The 15000-nt window shown below is 53.4% G+C and overlaps 2 protein-coding genes across 2 annotated transcripts in view; one reads left to right on the top strand and one right to left on the bottom strand.

Annotated features, from left to right (window-relative positions):
• The window catches only part of LOC133118456 (protein YIPF2-like), a 178917-nt gene that overhangs the window by 107810 nt on the left and 56107 nt on the right, over positions 1 to 15000 (top strand). The gene's annotated exons all lie outside the window — the stretch shown is intronic.
• cc2d1a (coiled-coil and C2 domain containing 1A) overlaps positions 1 to 15000 on the bottom strand; it is a 34189-nt gene that overhangs the window by 7023 nt on the left and 12166 nt on the right. Inside the window, exons 9-24 of the mRNA XM_061232108.1 lie at positions 14354 to 14455; positions 13640 to 13767; positions 12475 to 12547; positions 11804 to 11934; positions 10791 to 10899; positions 10407 to 10579; positions 9729 to 9851; positions 9121 to 9179; positions 8616 to 8732; positions 5818 to 5891; positions 5455 to 5513; positions 5253 to 5304; positions 4921 to 5020; positions 4618 to 4708; positions 3953 to 4150; positions 3437 to 3492 (exon numbers count right to left, since the gene is read on the bottom strand). Of these exons, the coding sequence (XP_061088092.1) occupies positions 3437 to 3492; positions 3953 to 4150; positions 4618 to 4708; positions 4921 to 5020; positions 5253 to 5304; positions 5455 to 5513; positions 5818 to 5891; positions 8616 to 8732; positions 9121 to 9179; positions 9729 to 9851; positions 10407 to 10579; positions 10791 to 10899; positions 11804 to 11934; positions 12475 to 12547; positions 13640 to 13767; positions 14354 to 14455 (1645 nt within the window). The remainder of the gene's footprint in view (positions 1 to 3436; positions 3493 to 3952; positions 4151 to 4617; positions 4709 to 4920; positions 5021 to 5252; positions 5305 to 5454; positions 5514 to 5817; positions 5892 to 8615; positions 8733 to 9120; positions 9180 to 9728; positions 9852 to 10406; positions 10580 to 10790; positions 10900 to 11803; positions 11935 to 12474; positions 12548 to 13639; positions 13768 to 14353; positions 14456 to 15000) is intronic.

Genomic DNA, 15000 nt, shown 5'->3' on the forward strand with positions numbered 1-15000 from the left:
GATCGCGGCTATCGCATATGTAGCACAATGTAGCGATCGTGGCAATCGCATATGTAGCACGATGTAGCGATCACGGCTATCGCATATGTAGCACGATGTAGCGATCGCGGCTATCGCATATGTAGCACAATGTAGCGATCGCGGCTATCGCATATGTAGCACAATGTAGCGATCGCGGCTATCGCATATGTAGCACAATGTAGCGATCGCGGCAATCGCATATGTAGCACGATGTAGCGATCACGGCTATCGCATATGTAGCATGATGTAGCGATCGCGGCTATCGCATATGCAGCACGATGTAGCAAGCGCGGCTATCGCATATGTAGCACGATGTAGCGATCGCGGCTACCGCATATGTAGCACGATGTAGCGATCGCGGCTATCACATATGAACTGGCGTGGGCCAACACTACTTTTGCGCAGTGTGTCGTGACTCTCTCTCTCATTTGTCACTCTCTCTTTCCCTCTCTGTGTCAGTACCAGCTTCTCTCTGTCGCACAGCTCCTGTGTCTCAGTGTCTCTGGGGCTCCATGAGGGCTGGTCTGGGCCTATCTCTCGACTGTGACAGGTGGTCAAGGCGGAGGACTGGGGCGTAGTTTCGGTTCGGTAAAGCTCAGGATTATTTTTTTCGGTGTGCACGGATGATCTTCTCAAAGAGCTGCCAGACAGACGCAAATGGTACAATCGCTCATTCTTCATCCCTCGCCCCCCCCCCCCGCCCCCATCCTTTCTTCTTACACGTCTTCTTTTCGTCTGTCAATCGCACAACATCTTTACGTCTGTAACATCAAAGCCAGATATATCAGCTTTGGGATCCTTTATGAATCTTCTCCTTTTATCTGTCATAACCAGGCCAAGTGCATCGCTGAGGAGAGAGAGAGGGGAGAAGGGGGTAGAGAGAGTGAGGGGGAGAGGGGGTAGAGACAGAGACAGAGAGAGAGGGAGAGAGAGGAGGGGGGAGAGAGAGAGAGGGAGAGAGAGGAGGGGGGAGAGAGAGAGAGGGAGAGAGGGAGAGGGGGTAGAGGAAGAGACAGAGAGAGAGAGACAGAGAGAGAGGGAGAGGGGGTAGAGGTCGAGACAGAGAGAGAGAGAGACAGAGAGAGAGGGAGAGGGGGGAGAGTAAGAGAGGGAGAGAGAGGAGGGGGGAGATAGAGAGAGGGAGAGACCGAGAGAGAGAGAGACAGAGAGAGAGAGGGGAGAGAGAGGAGGGGGGGAGATAGAGAGAGGGAGAGGGGGTAGAGAGGAGGGAGCGGTTGTGCTCAATCTGTGACTTAAGTGGAGACAGAGCTTCATTTCCTCACGAAATGTAGGAAACACAGAGAGGCAAGATCACAGCACTCCCCCAAAAACAGTTTGAGATGCTCTCAGTAATAGCGAGGCCCCCAATTCCTTCTGGGAGAGCGGAGGGAATGTGTGAATCTGGCCACAAACCGAGGGACAAATGACACCAAAAACCGAAATAAAGAAAGATCTGTTGGTAGTTCTTTACATTACATTAAAGGCATTTCGCAGACCCTCTTAGCCAGAGCGACGTACAACAAATTGTATGTGTAGGAGATGTAGAATTTGTTTCTTTTGTATGTTTATTGTAGTTCAATTTGTTACAGGCTATTTTGGTTTGTTATGTCTGTGTACGCTTTGGCAACGTACGCGTACCCTTACCATGTCAATAAGGCTCATTTGAATTAAATTGAGAAAGAGCAAAGAAAGAGAGAGCACAGAGAGAGAGTGTGAAAGAGGAAGAAAGAGAGAGAGAGAGAGAGTGTGAGAGAGAGGAAGAAAGAGGGGGCAGAGAGCAGAGAGAGGGAGTAGAGGGTGAGGAAGAGAGAGAGGGAGACCGCAGTGACTCATAGGGAGGGAGGGAAAAGACATGAAAAGGATGAAGACGGTGATGACTGTACAAGACGGCCTGAAGCAGACTCCCCCCCTCCCCTCCTTCCTCCGCTTCTCGTGTCTCCAGTGTTTCACCAGCTCTGACCCCGCTCCTCGAACCGTCTAAACTCTCGCCATCTGTCCGTCCGTGTCCGTCCGGCAGCATGCAGGGCATATTGACGTAAACCGCTCCGCTTGTTCTCCTTTCATAAAGTGAGCAAAGGCGGCGGTCTGTGCGCTTTGATGAAACGTGTGGCGGGAGCGTGCTCTCCACGCCCCGGGGGCTCGTCCGCACGCGAGGCCTGGGCCGGCCCCGTCAGCGCGGGAGGCAGACCCACATCGAGACGCCAAGCCCTGGAAGGCCCAGGCATCGGGGTGGGACAGAAAAGGGGGGGCGAAAACAACAGCAACAGCAGCAACAGCAACAGCAACAGCAACAGCAACAGCAACAACAACAACAACAACAACAACGACGACGAATCCAGGCTGCTGCGCGTGGCCGACGATAAACAAAACATAGCAAAACGACAACGGAACATAACGACGAGGCCATTCAACCCAGCAATGCTCGCCGCTAAAGCGTACCTACGGCTCAGTTTGGCTAAAGAGCTAAAGATAAATAGTATCTCGTGTTGTTTTGGTGCCGTTTCACAGCAACGCGGCACAAGAACGTGGTTGTGAAGAGGCGAGAGTGAAGAGGAATCTAAATGAATTTGGTCCAAATCCACCCCGGCCAGCCAAAGTCCAACTCTGCTGCAATACAGGCCAGTAAGTAAACACACAAAACAGACTAATGGAGGACGCAACAAAACAAAAAAAAGGTAAACGGTAAATGATTGGCATTTAGTTAGTGCCTTTATCCAAAGTGCTGTACAATTGATGCTTCTCATTCACCCACACACACACACACACACACACACACACACACACATACACATACACACACACACACACACACACACACACACACACACACACACGCCAATGACGACTGGCTGCCATGCAAGGCACAGACCAGCTCGTCAGGAGCATTTGGGGGTTAGGTGTCTTGCTCAGGGACACTTCGACACAGCCCAGGGCGGAATCGAACCGGCAACCCTCCAGACGACCGCTCTTACCGCCTGAGCCAATGTGGCCCCATTCAGAAGGTGCAGCTGACTCACGTTTCGGAGGGCTTGTCCGGGATAATAAAGAAAGTAAAGTCAATTCAATTGATGACGGATATCCTGGAAGGACCGACAGACCTCCTGCAAGCTCACGACGAGACACCGCTGTATTTTTTTTGTCCCAACGGCGTGCAACGTTTTGCAACAGGCTTTGAGCTATGTTTGCTCCAATTTGGCGGGCGTGTAGCCCGAATCAATAATGGCGTACTGTAGTCCTATGCTTTAAAGCCTTTAATGCCATAGGAGCAAACCCTACAGCGTCAGTCAGTTCGTCCACGGATGTTCAGCGCGCCTCCGTTTCTGTTTAAACGCACGCTTCGCTACGTTACGCCGGGACTGAGCGCGCCACGCAGACAGTCGGGCAGACAGAGAGGGACAGACGGACCGGGACGTACCTGGAGTTCTTCCCGTGGTCGTTCTGCGGTCGTTCTGACGATTTCGGAAAGGAAACCTGTAAGACAACCAACACACACCGTTTATCAATGAATAATAATAATTTAAAAAAAAGATACAGTGCCTCCCCATAGAAAGTGGATACTGAACCATCATGATGTACTTTCAGTACAGTACACAAATTACACTCACGTGAGCTTTAAACAGTCACTGTTACAGATCTCTGTGGCAATCGCGTGTTTATGATGACCGTTAAAAGACACCCTCAGAGATAAAGGTCTAAAAGGTGCCTAAAAAAGGTACAAATGCTTTTTAATGTACAAAATACATAAAATTGTACCCGTAGTCAGCAATATAGAACCTTTTGGCTTGGAAAATGCACTCATTTGTACCCAAAGAGAAAATGACTGTACTTTCAGTGTAAATTTGAGAAATTTGATCCTCAAAACAAAAGAAAAATATACGTCCACTGTCACTTTATTTCTATGACACAGAGAAGCAGGAGTCACCCAGCACACCTCTTTCTTGTGGGGGGGCCCCTGGTCCCCTCTCCTCGGGGCGCTCTCCCTCTCCCTCTCCCTCGGGGGGGGCTCTGGGAGGGGGTCCAGCACCAGCCAGCGCTCTGTGACCGTGTGGAGCTGCGGCCCCCCCAGCGGCTCCCGAATCTTCACACGCACCTCCAAACGCCCGCCCGTGGGCTTCCGCCCATCCAGCACCTGCAGCAGTGCGCACACACACACACACACACATAGATACACACACACACACACACACACAGATACACACACATACACACAGATACACACACACAGGTACAGGTACACACACACACACACACACACCCACACACACACGCACACACACACACGTGCAAGAACACACACACACACACACACACACGTGCACACACGTACACACGCACAGATACACGTACGCACACACACACACACACACACACGTACACACGTACACACGTACACAAACAGATGTGTACCCAGATACGTACACACATATACAAACACACACATAGGCATGTCAGACATGCTATGCGTTTGTTTATGAGTACATAATAGTGTCTGATGGTGTGCGAGTGTGCTTGTGCTTGTTTGAATCTATCGTGTACTAATGGTGTGTGTGTGTGTGTGTGTGTGTAAAAGTGTGTGTACGATGGCATGTTTCTCACCTCTATCATCTCTCTGATCTCACACTGGGATTCCAGAGATTCCAGTTTAAGCTGTGCAGTCCCCACCACCTTATCCGACCTTAACAGCCCTCTGCACAGAAGCACACACACACACACACACACACACACCGTATCAGTACAAACATGCAACCGTGAACATCAGAAGCAAAGCACACATCCGGTTCTAAAATCCCAGACATACATGCACACAAAAACACATCCATCCAGTTCAGAAATATTGGGACCAGTATACATGCACACGCACACAGAACACAGAGAAAACAGAGAACACAGGTCTCTCACCCTTTATGGACGACCTCGAACTTGATGCCCTTAGACTGGACCACCCTCTTGAAGCCCCTGTGACCTCGGTTAATGTTCAGCTTAAACTTCGCCTTGTACTCTGGAGAGGGAGGGGGGATACCATCATGACCTAAAATCACCGTGTCACTGGGTCACATTCCAGTGTGATATGTCAATATGCCTGTCAATATGTCAGTCAGTGAGTTGTATCTGGACAGTTGGTGACAGTGGTGACAGTTGGTGACAGTTGGTGACAGTTGGTGACAGTTGGTGACAGTTGGTGACAGTTGGTGACAGTTGGTGTTTTTCTGAATGAGTCTGTGAGCTCATACCTGGACAGTTGGTGTCTTTCACAGTGCTGGTCTTGTCTTTCTGGGGCTCTTCCTGGAGAGGATAAGTGGAGAGGGAAAACAGAAAGGGAGGGGTGTTTATACTCACAGTGCAACTTTTCAATATGCCACTTGTGTACTGTACCAGCAGTGTAGGAGAGAGTGTGAGAGTGTGAGAGTGTGTGTGTGTGTGTGTGTGTCTTACCGAGCTGGGGAATGGAAATTCAAAGCGCACACTGGCATCCAAATCACTGGCAGAGACTCCTGGACAGACAGACAGACAGACAGACAGACAGACAGACATAGAGCCTCAGAAAGCCATAGAGGGCAGTATACAGGGCTGGCATGGTAATACTTTACAGTGTACAATGGCAAAAACATCTAAATTTCCATAACTTAAATGAGCATACACACACATAGGTATACACACACAAGGCCTGTACGCACACACACACACACACACACCTGGTGGTACAGATCTCTCTCACACGCACACGCACACACGCATACATGCGCACACACACACACACACACACACACACGCATACATGCGCACACACACACACACCTGGTGGTGCTGGGAGGTTTATTCCCTTTACTACAGTCAGCACCAGGTCGTTGGCCGTCAGGTTTGGGAAGATTCTGCAAACAGCAACAAGAGAGAGGGTAGAGAGGAGAGGGGTGCAGAGAAAGAGAGGGGGAGAGAGGAAGAGAGAGTGTTATTTCTTGTTTTTTCATTTCTCGTTCTGACACCACCTGTCACTGAACCAACGCTCGTGACATTCTCTCAGCCTGCCAATGAGTTTTACACACCTCTAACTGCAAGTACACCCATCTGTCAGTTGAGTGTGTGTGTGTGTGGGTGGGTGTGTGTGTGTATACGAGCGTGTGTGCATGCGTGTGCGCGTGTGTGTGTGTGTGGGTGTGTGTGTGTGTGTGTATACGAGCGTGTGTGCATGCGTGTGCGGTGTGTGTGCATGCGTGTGTGTGTGTGTGTGTATGTGTGTGTGAGTGTATGGGTCTGCGTGTGTGTGTCTGCTTGTGTGTATGTGTGCATGCATGCGTGTCTGTGTGTGTCAGTGAATGTGTGTGTGTGTGTGTGCCAGTGTGTGTGTGTGTGTGCATTTTGTGTCTGAGTGAGTGAGTGAGTGAGTGAGTGAGTGAGTGAGAGTGTGTGTGTGTGTGTGTGTGTGTGCATTTTGTGTCTGCGTGAGTGAGTGAATGAGTGTGTGTGTGTGTGTGTGTGAGGCTGAAAGGGTAATCTGCATGTTCTCCCTCCATCCCAGGGGACGGTTCCCCAGGACTGTGTGAATCACTGATACCGGCCCCGCCTCTCGCCAGCCAGCATCGACCCCCTCATTTACAGATCCATACTGCTGCACTGATACATCACCTGAGACACAGGGCGACAGTGCGCGCACTCTCTCTCACTCTCTCACACTCTCTCACTCTCTCACTCTCACACTCTCACACTCTCACACTCTCACACTCTCACTCTCACACTCTCACACACTCTCTCACTCTCTCACACTCACACTCTCACACTCTCACACTCTCACTCTCTCACTCTCACACTCTCACACTCTCACACTCTCACACTCTCACACTCTCACACTCTCACACACACTCTCTCACTCTCTCTCACTCTCTCACACTCTCACACTGATACATCACAAGAGAGACACAGGGCCACAGTGCACTCACACTCACACTCACACTCACACTCACACTCACACTCACACTCACACTCACACTCACACTCACACTCACACTCACACTCACACTCACGCGCATCCTGACTGATGAAGAGAGACACAGGGCCACTGCACCCTATATTACATTACTCTACATCCAATACAGGGACACATTACCCAGAGAAAGCAGATAGGACCGCCCTGCCCTCTCAGCCTGTTGCAGAGGTTTACTGCACTGTAATAACAGCGGGGTTGTGTGAGGTGAAAGTGTCAGCCTCACACTGTGTAGTGCACTGAGCATGTGCAGAAACACACACACTTGGGGGGTTAGGGGCGGTGTTGAGGGGGTTTGGGGCGGTGTTGAGGGGGTTAGGGGCAGTGTTGAGGGGGTTTGGGGCGGTGTTGAGGGGGTTTGGGGGGTTAGAGGCGGTGTTGAGGGGGTTTGGGGCGGTGTTGAGGGGGTTAGGAGCGGTGTTGAGGGGGTTAGGAGCGGTGTTGAGGGAGTTAGGGGCGGTGTTGAGGGGGTTAGGGGTGGTGTTGAGGGGGTTAGGGGCGGTGTTGAGGGGGTTAGGGGGGTTAGAGGCGGTGTTGAGGGGGTTTGGGGGGTTAGGGGCGGTGTTGAGGGGGTTAGAGGCGGTGTTGAGGGGGTTAGGGGCGGTGTTGAGGGGGTTAGGGGCGGTGTTGAGGGGGTTTGGGCCGGTGTTGAGGGGGTTGGGGCGGTGTTGAGGGGGTTAGGGGCGGTGTTGAGGGGGTTTGGGGGGTTAGGGGCGGTGTTGAGGGGGTTAGGGGCAGTGTTGAGGGGGTTTGGGGGGTTAGGGGCGGTGTTGAGGGGGTTAGAGGGGGTTAGAGGCGGTGTTGAGGGGGTTGGGGCGGTGTTGAGGGGGTTGGGGCGGTGTTGAGGGGGTTAGGGGCGGTGTTGAGGGGGTGTTGAGGGGGTTAGGGGCGGTGTTGAGGGGGTTAGGGGCAGTGTTGAGGGGGTTTGGGGGGTTAGGGGCGGTGTTGAGGGGGTTAGAGGCGGTGTTGAGGGGGTTGGGGCGGTGTTGAGGGGGTTGGGGCGGTGTTGAGGGGGTTAGGGGCGGTGTTGAGGGGGTTAGGGGCGGTGTTGAGGGGGTTAGGGGGGTTAGGGGCGGTGTTGAGGGGGTTAGGGGGTTAGGGGCGGTGTTGAGGGGATTAAGGGCGGTGTTGAGGGGGTTTGGGGGGTTAGGGGCGGTGTTGAGGGGGTTAGGGGCGGTGTTGAGGGGGTTTGGGGGGTTAGGGGCGGTGTTGTGGGGGTTAGGGGCGGTGTTGAGGGGGTTAGGGGCGGTGTTGAGGGGGTTAGGGGCGGTGTTGAGGGGGTTTGGGGGGTTAGGGGCGGTGTTGAGGGGGTTAGGGGCGGTGTTGAGGGGGTTAGGGGGGTTAGGGGCGGTGTTGAGGGGGTTAGGGGCGGTGTTGAGGGGGTTAGGGGCGGTGTTGAGGGGGTTAGGGGGGTTAGGGGCGGTGTTGAGGGGGTTAGGGGCGGTGTTGAGGGGGTTAGGGGCGGTGTTGAGGGGGTTAGGGGGGTTAGGGGCGGTGTTGAGGGGGTTAGGGGCGGTGTTGAGGGGGTTAGGGGGGTTAGGGGCGGTGTTGAGGGGGTTTGGGCGGTGTTGAGGGGGTTTGGGCGGTGTTGAGGGGGTTGGGCCGGTGTTTGACTGACTTGACGGCGCTGAAGGTCCGCTCCTCGGTGTGGAAGCGCGGCACGGCCAGGCCCTTGGCGTGAGCCGTTTTCAGGATCTCGATGCTCTTCATGCACTCGGCCGCCAGCTTCTCAAACCTGCGGAGAGACACAACACCGCCATCGCAGCCTCATCACAGCGCTGGTCCTACAAAGCGCTCTCTCACGATCTAGCACTCTCTCTCTCTCTCTCGCACTCTCTCTCTCGCACCTCATCTACAGCTTCACCAGCGGGATCTACAGTTTACCCTCAGCCCAAACAGCGTCCTGGAAGATCTAACGTTTCCCCTCACCAAAAGCTGGGTCCTAGAAGATCTGATGATATCTAATGTTTACCCTCAACAGAAACTGGACCCTTTAAAGATCTAGCATTTGACGTCGCCACGCACTGGACCCTGGAAGGAATCTCCCGTAGTTCGCTACTGCTATTGGCAGACAGAGGGCCTGGAGTGATTCACACGCCGGTACGTGATAGGCTGCTGCTCACCTGGAGGTCTCGGCCACGTTGCCCATGTGGGTGAACTGCTGGGAGTATCCCAGGCACTTCTGTGGAGGGAAAGACAGGGGTTGGGTCACAGGGGAGCCAGAGGGTGGTACGTGACTACAGACGCAGGGTGACTGTCAGTGGTGGGTGAATGAGCTACTATAGCAACAGAGATTGGTGGGGCTTGGGCTGGCTGTCAATCACTAACCTGTTTAAGCCTATCAAAAGGTTTTTACTCTGTAAAATACTTGAATTGTTTATAAACAGTGAGTTACTGGTAGCAACTACAAGTAAACAGGATATGGTGTGGATTGACTGTGTGAACAGGATGTGGTCTGACTCTGGATTGACTTGTGTGTGAACAGGATGTGGCCTGACTCCGGATTGACCGTGTGTGAACAGGATGTGGTCTGACTCTGGATTGACCGTGTGCGAACAGGATGTGGTCTGACTCTGGATTGACCGTGTGTGAACAGGATGTGGTCTGACTCTGGATTGACCGTGTGCGAACAGGATGTGGTCTGACTCTGGATTGACCGTGTGTGAACAGGATGTGGTCTGACTCTGGATTGACCGTGTGTGAACAGGACGTGGTCTGACTCTGGATTGACCTCATGCTGCTGGCGCAGGTGGTCCATGAGCTGGGCGTACTGCTCAGAGGTGCGAGGGGAGAGAGGAGAGCTTCGCGACTGAGCCAGCGAGTAGTCATCCTCGGAGACCGGAGCACTGGGCACCTGGGGAGAGACGAAGTCGGGTTAGGGAGAGGACTGGGGTTAGGGAGAGACAAAGTCGGGCTAGGGAGAGGACTGGGGTTAGGGAGAGACGAAGTCGGGTTAGGGAGTGGACTGGGGTTAGGGAGAGACAAAGTCGGGTTAGGGAGAGGACTGGGGTTAGGGAGAGACAAAGTCGGGTTAGGGAGAGGACTGGGGTTAGGGAGAGGACTGGGGTTAGGGAAAGACAAAGTCGGGTTAGGGAGAGGACTGGGGTTAGGGAGAAGTTGGGTTTGGGAGGTGTGGAAGAACAGGAAGAAACAGCAGGAGTTAGGAGAGGAAAAGGAAAAAGAAGGGGGATTTGGAAACACGCAGACGGAGAATAAAAATTGAGAGACAGTGGAAAAAAAAATAACAGGGTGTGAAAGCGAGAGAGCGAAATAAATAAATAAATCCACAGGGGCCTCAATTAAGCCCTTCCCACATTAGCCTCCATCTGGCGCACGGGGCCCTCCTGCTGCGGGGGGGGGGGGGGGGGGGGGGGGCGTGGCGCGACGGCAGGACGAGGCTCGCGGTTACCTTGGAGATGTCGACGGGCAGCCCCCCCTTGGCGGCGCTGATCATGGGGTCCAGGCCCTTGGCGTGCCGGAGGTGCAGGGCCGCGCCCGGCATGTCCCTCATCTGCTTGGAGCGCAGCGCCGCGCGCATGAACTGCTGCCGGCGCCTCAGCAGGAAGTCCAGCTGCTGCTGAGCTGCAGGACAGGAAGTGACATCACCACACACCCGTCATACTAAAGACATTACACCTTTCGGCCAAGTTATTCATTTATTGCACACACACAGACATACATATACACACTCACACACACTCACACACACTCACACGCACGCACGCACACGCACACACAGCCTGTGGCCTCACGGAGGACACGCACACACACACACATGCGCTCCCACACTCACCTTTCGGGCCCAGCTTTGACCCCTGACCCTGGGCGGAGGGCGTGTCCGGGGCAGTGGAGCCGGCGGGGGGAGGGGCCTTGGCACGCTGGGCGGCCGGTCTCGCTGACGGCTGCAGACACAGAGCGAGAGGAAAAGCTGAGCCCCACGGATCGCCGTAGACAGACAGAGACACCATTATAGTGGTTTTGTTGCGTCACCTTCAGTTACATTTTAAAGTTAAACGGCAAGTGCGGTCTGGTTACCTGCCACAGACACTGCCGGAGCGGGCAAACTTACCAGCCACAGATGAAGTTCACCTGGTGTCAATGGTGGTAATGATACACCCGGTTAGAAAGCATAAAAATGTTGTTTGTGCACTGGATTCTGCAGAGATGTGTGCGTGCGTGTGTGTGTATGTGAGTGTGTGAATGTGTGTGTGTGTGTGTTTGTGAGTGTGTGTGTGTGTGTGTGTGAGAGAGAGTGTGTGAGTGTGTGTGAATGTGTGAGTGTGAGTGCGTGTGTGTGTGTGAGTGCTTCTGTGTGTGTGTGAGAGAATGTGTGAGTGTATGTGTGTGAATGTGTGAGTGTATGTGTGTGAATGTGTGAGTGTATGTGTGTGAATGTGTGAGTGTATGTGTGTGAATGTGTGAGTGTGTGTGTGTGTGTGTGAGAGAATGTGTGAGTGTATGTGTGTGAATGTGTGAGTGTATGTGTGTGAATGTGTGAGTGTATGTGTGTGAATGTGTGAGTGTATGTGTGTGAATGTGTGAGTGTATGTGTGTGAATGTGTGCGAGTGTGTGTGCGTGTGTGTGTGAGAGTGTGTAAGTGTATGTATGTGTGTGTGTGTGTGTGTGTGTGAATGTGTGAGTGTGAGTGCGAGTGTGTGTGCGTGTGTGTGTGAGAGTGTGTGAATGTGTGTGTGTGTGTGTGTGTGTGTGTGTGTGTTGGACGTGGTGTGACGTGCCTGCGTTCCCGCAGCAGGCTGCGCTGAGGAGCTGCACGACCTCACACTCACGCACACGCCGACCCTCACCTTCGCCACGCCCTCCTCCGACCCCCCCTCTTCCTCCGCGTCTGCGTCCTGATTGGCCAGCTTCATGGCGTTCTCCAGGACGCCCATGAAGTTCTGCTCCCCGCTTTCAGCGCCCTGGAGCGGCGGACAGCCTAACGGGGGCGGGGGGGGGGAGACGTGACAGTCACCACGCCGAACCTCCTCTCCAGACGACACGTGGCATTCACCACACAGAAAGACGCTTTCAGGATCAGCATGCATGTGATCCGGAAGCTTCTGAGAGGCAGGTGGAGCGTCTTTGTCTCCACAGCGTGACGCGGTGATGAGTCATTCTGCGTGACAGCGCAGCACAGACTGACTTTGAGTCGTGCGTCTCGTCTGGGAGGATCGCATTATGTCATGCTTTATAAAGAACAGCATCACATTTAAGAAATCTCCCTCTTCACACACGTACACATTAATTTTTGGGGAAAATAGGAAAATCGCTTTTCAAAGACGCAGGGATATTTTCCTCGACTTTTCAGGCCCATAGCATTTACTAGGGAGTTAAACGAGCAGAAATGGATACAAAACACTCACAGACAGACAGAGAGACAGAGGCAGAGACAGATGGACAGACAGACAGACAGACAGACGTTCAAGACAAACGGACGGACAGAGAAAGACGGACAGGCAGACAGACAGACGGTTACCGGGAGGCACGGGGAGGTCAGACAGGTTGACAGGGCGTCCAGCTTTGTTGGCTCTGATTGCATCCTGGTATTGCTGTGAGAGAGAGAGAGAGAGAGAGAGATGGGTGAGAGAGAGAGAGAGAGAGAGAGAGAGAGAGAGACAGGTGAGAGATGGCGCTCCCATCACAGGGTGGAAGTGCGGGGGGGTTGATGAACGCTCTAGGGAGCTGATGAGTCCGTGTCAGTGCGTTACCGTCAGTGCGTTACTGTCAGTGCGTTACTGTCAGTCGTCAGTGCGTTACTGTCAGTCGTCAGTGCGTTAGCGTCAGTGCGTTAGCGTCAGTGCGTTAGCGTCAGTGCGTTACTGTCAGTCGTCAGTGCGTTAGCGTCAGTGCGTTAGCGTCAGTGCGTTACTGTCAGTCGTCAGTGCGTTACCGTCAGTGCGTTACTGTCAGTGCGTTACTGTCAGTCGTCAGTGCGTTAGCGTCAGTGCGTTAGCGTCAGTGCGTTAGCGTCAGTGCGTTACCGTCAGTGCGTTACTGTCAGTCGTCAGTGCGTTAGCGTCAGTGCGTTAGCGTCAGTGCGTTAGCGTCAGTGCGTTACTGTCAGTCGTCAGTGCGTTACCGTCAGTGCGTTACTGTCAGTGCGTTACTGTCAGTCGTCAGTGCGTTAGCGTCAGTGCGTTAGCGTCAGTGCGTTATCGCTACAAACGTCCATCACTGTCAGCGACTCGCCGAGCAGTACACCTGCAGGCCGCTCTGTCGCCTGCTTTCAAACACTTCCCCCTCATTTCTCTCTCACAACATTTAAATAAGGGCTTAAAAAAATGGCTAGGCTACACAGCCACCCAGTACTACAGAAGAGAGTTAGCACTGGCCAGAGAAGCGTGTCGCTCCCTGACTGCCGTGGGCCTCTGGCTGTGGTCCCCAGGAGAGGGGACCCCTGCCTGAATTCAGACCGCTCCACCTCTGACTGCCTGAGGCCAGTCTCGGCCAAGCGCAGCCGGTTTTCGGTCATCATGGGCCCAAGGCACTGAGCGCAGCTCGGGTGTTACCGGGACGATGCACGGGCGTTACCGTGACGATGCGCGGGCGTTACCGTGACGATGCGTGGGCGTAACTGCGACGACGCGCGGGCGTAACCGCGACGACGCGCGGGCGTAACCGCGACGACGCGCGGGCGTTACCTTGACGATGCGCTGGTGCATGCGGGCCTTGCGGTCGTCTCCCTTGCTCTTGGCTCCCTCTGCGGCGGCCTTGTACCGGTCCATGCGCTGCTGCAGAGCCTCAGCCACACTGCGGGGAGCAGAGAGAACTGGAGACAGGACACACACATCAGTACAGCCATACACACACTTATACACTCACATTATACACACACTCTCACACTCACATTATACACACACTTATACACACACACACTGATACACACACTCTCACACTCACATTATACACACATATTTATACACACTATCACACTCACAGTATACAAACACTCTGACATTCACATTATACACACACACACATCTACACATATTTAGTGCCTTGTAAAACAACATATTCATGACACTAATGTTTGTCAAAAACGTCAGTTTCATTCTTAGGTCTGGAAATGTGTATGTTGCACACATACTGATTTTCACAGAAAAAGGACACATACATGTAAACATACATACAGCAACAAAACACAACCACAGGCAGAACTAATTACAATTTCATTCTAATTATTTCAGCAGACATATACACGTTTACATTTTACATTTTAGTAATTTGGCCGACGCTTCTACTCCAAAGCCACTTACAAGTGCATAGGTTCTCCCGCAAGTAAAAGCATCACATCCATAACTAGTAACATACACATGAAGGGCTGTTCTAAACATAATAATCCTACAGCATCTTACCAGCATCGGCCACAGGGGGCGCTGCAGGGGCCGGGGGTGCTGCAGGGGAGGGCTGGGAGGACTGCTGAGGAGGAGGAGCTGGGCTCAGGGCCACGGCATCTCCTGCAAAAACCAGCGAAGAAGAACGAGGATCAAACGGCTGGATCTTCAGAGAGGACGTGGGGAGGGAGAAGGGGCCTATCGCGCTCGTTAATCTCCTTGTTAGCAGAGTTAGCACACACCCCCCAGCCCCCTCCCCCTCCCCCTCCCCCTGGAGCCTCCGGCTTCCGTCACATCAAAGGGCCGACCTCCCCCCCTTTCCGCTCCTTCCCTGGCAGAGTCCCTCCCCCCCCTTATCGCTGACGCGGAGACAGCCAGGCGATAGCCCGGGGCTCGGGAAGACAAAGCAGACCATCGCTGCACTCCACGGCGCTAACGCTAACGCCAACGCTAATGCTGCCCACCGCTAATGCTAGCGGTGTGCGTAAAAAACACAGCCCATGCAGGAGCAACGCTCACGCTAATGCTGCGCACCGCTAACACTAACAGTGTGCCTAAACCACAGCCCTGCAGGAACAACACTAACGCTCAGGCTACGCACCGCTAATGCTAACGCTGCATGGAAAACACAGCCCAGCAGGAGCAACACTAACACCGTGCGCCACGGT

This window comes from Conger conger, chromosome 2 (genome assembly GCF_963514075.1).
Source record: "Conger conger chromosome 2, fConCon1.1, whole genome shotgun sequence".
NCBI classification, from domain to species: Eukaryota; Metazoa; Chordata; class Actinopteri; order Anguilliformes; family Congridae; genus Conger; species Conger conger.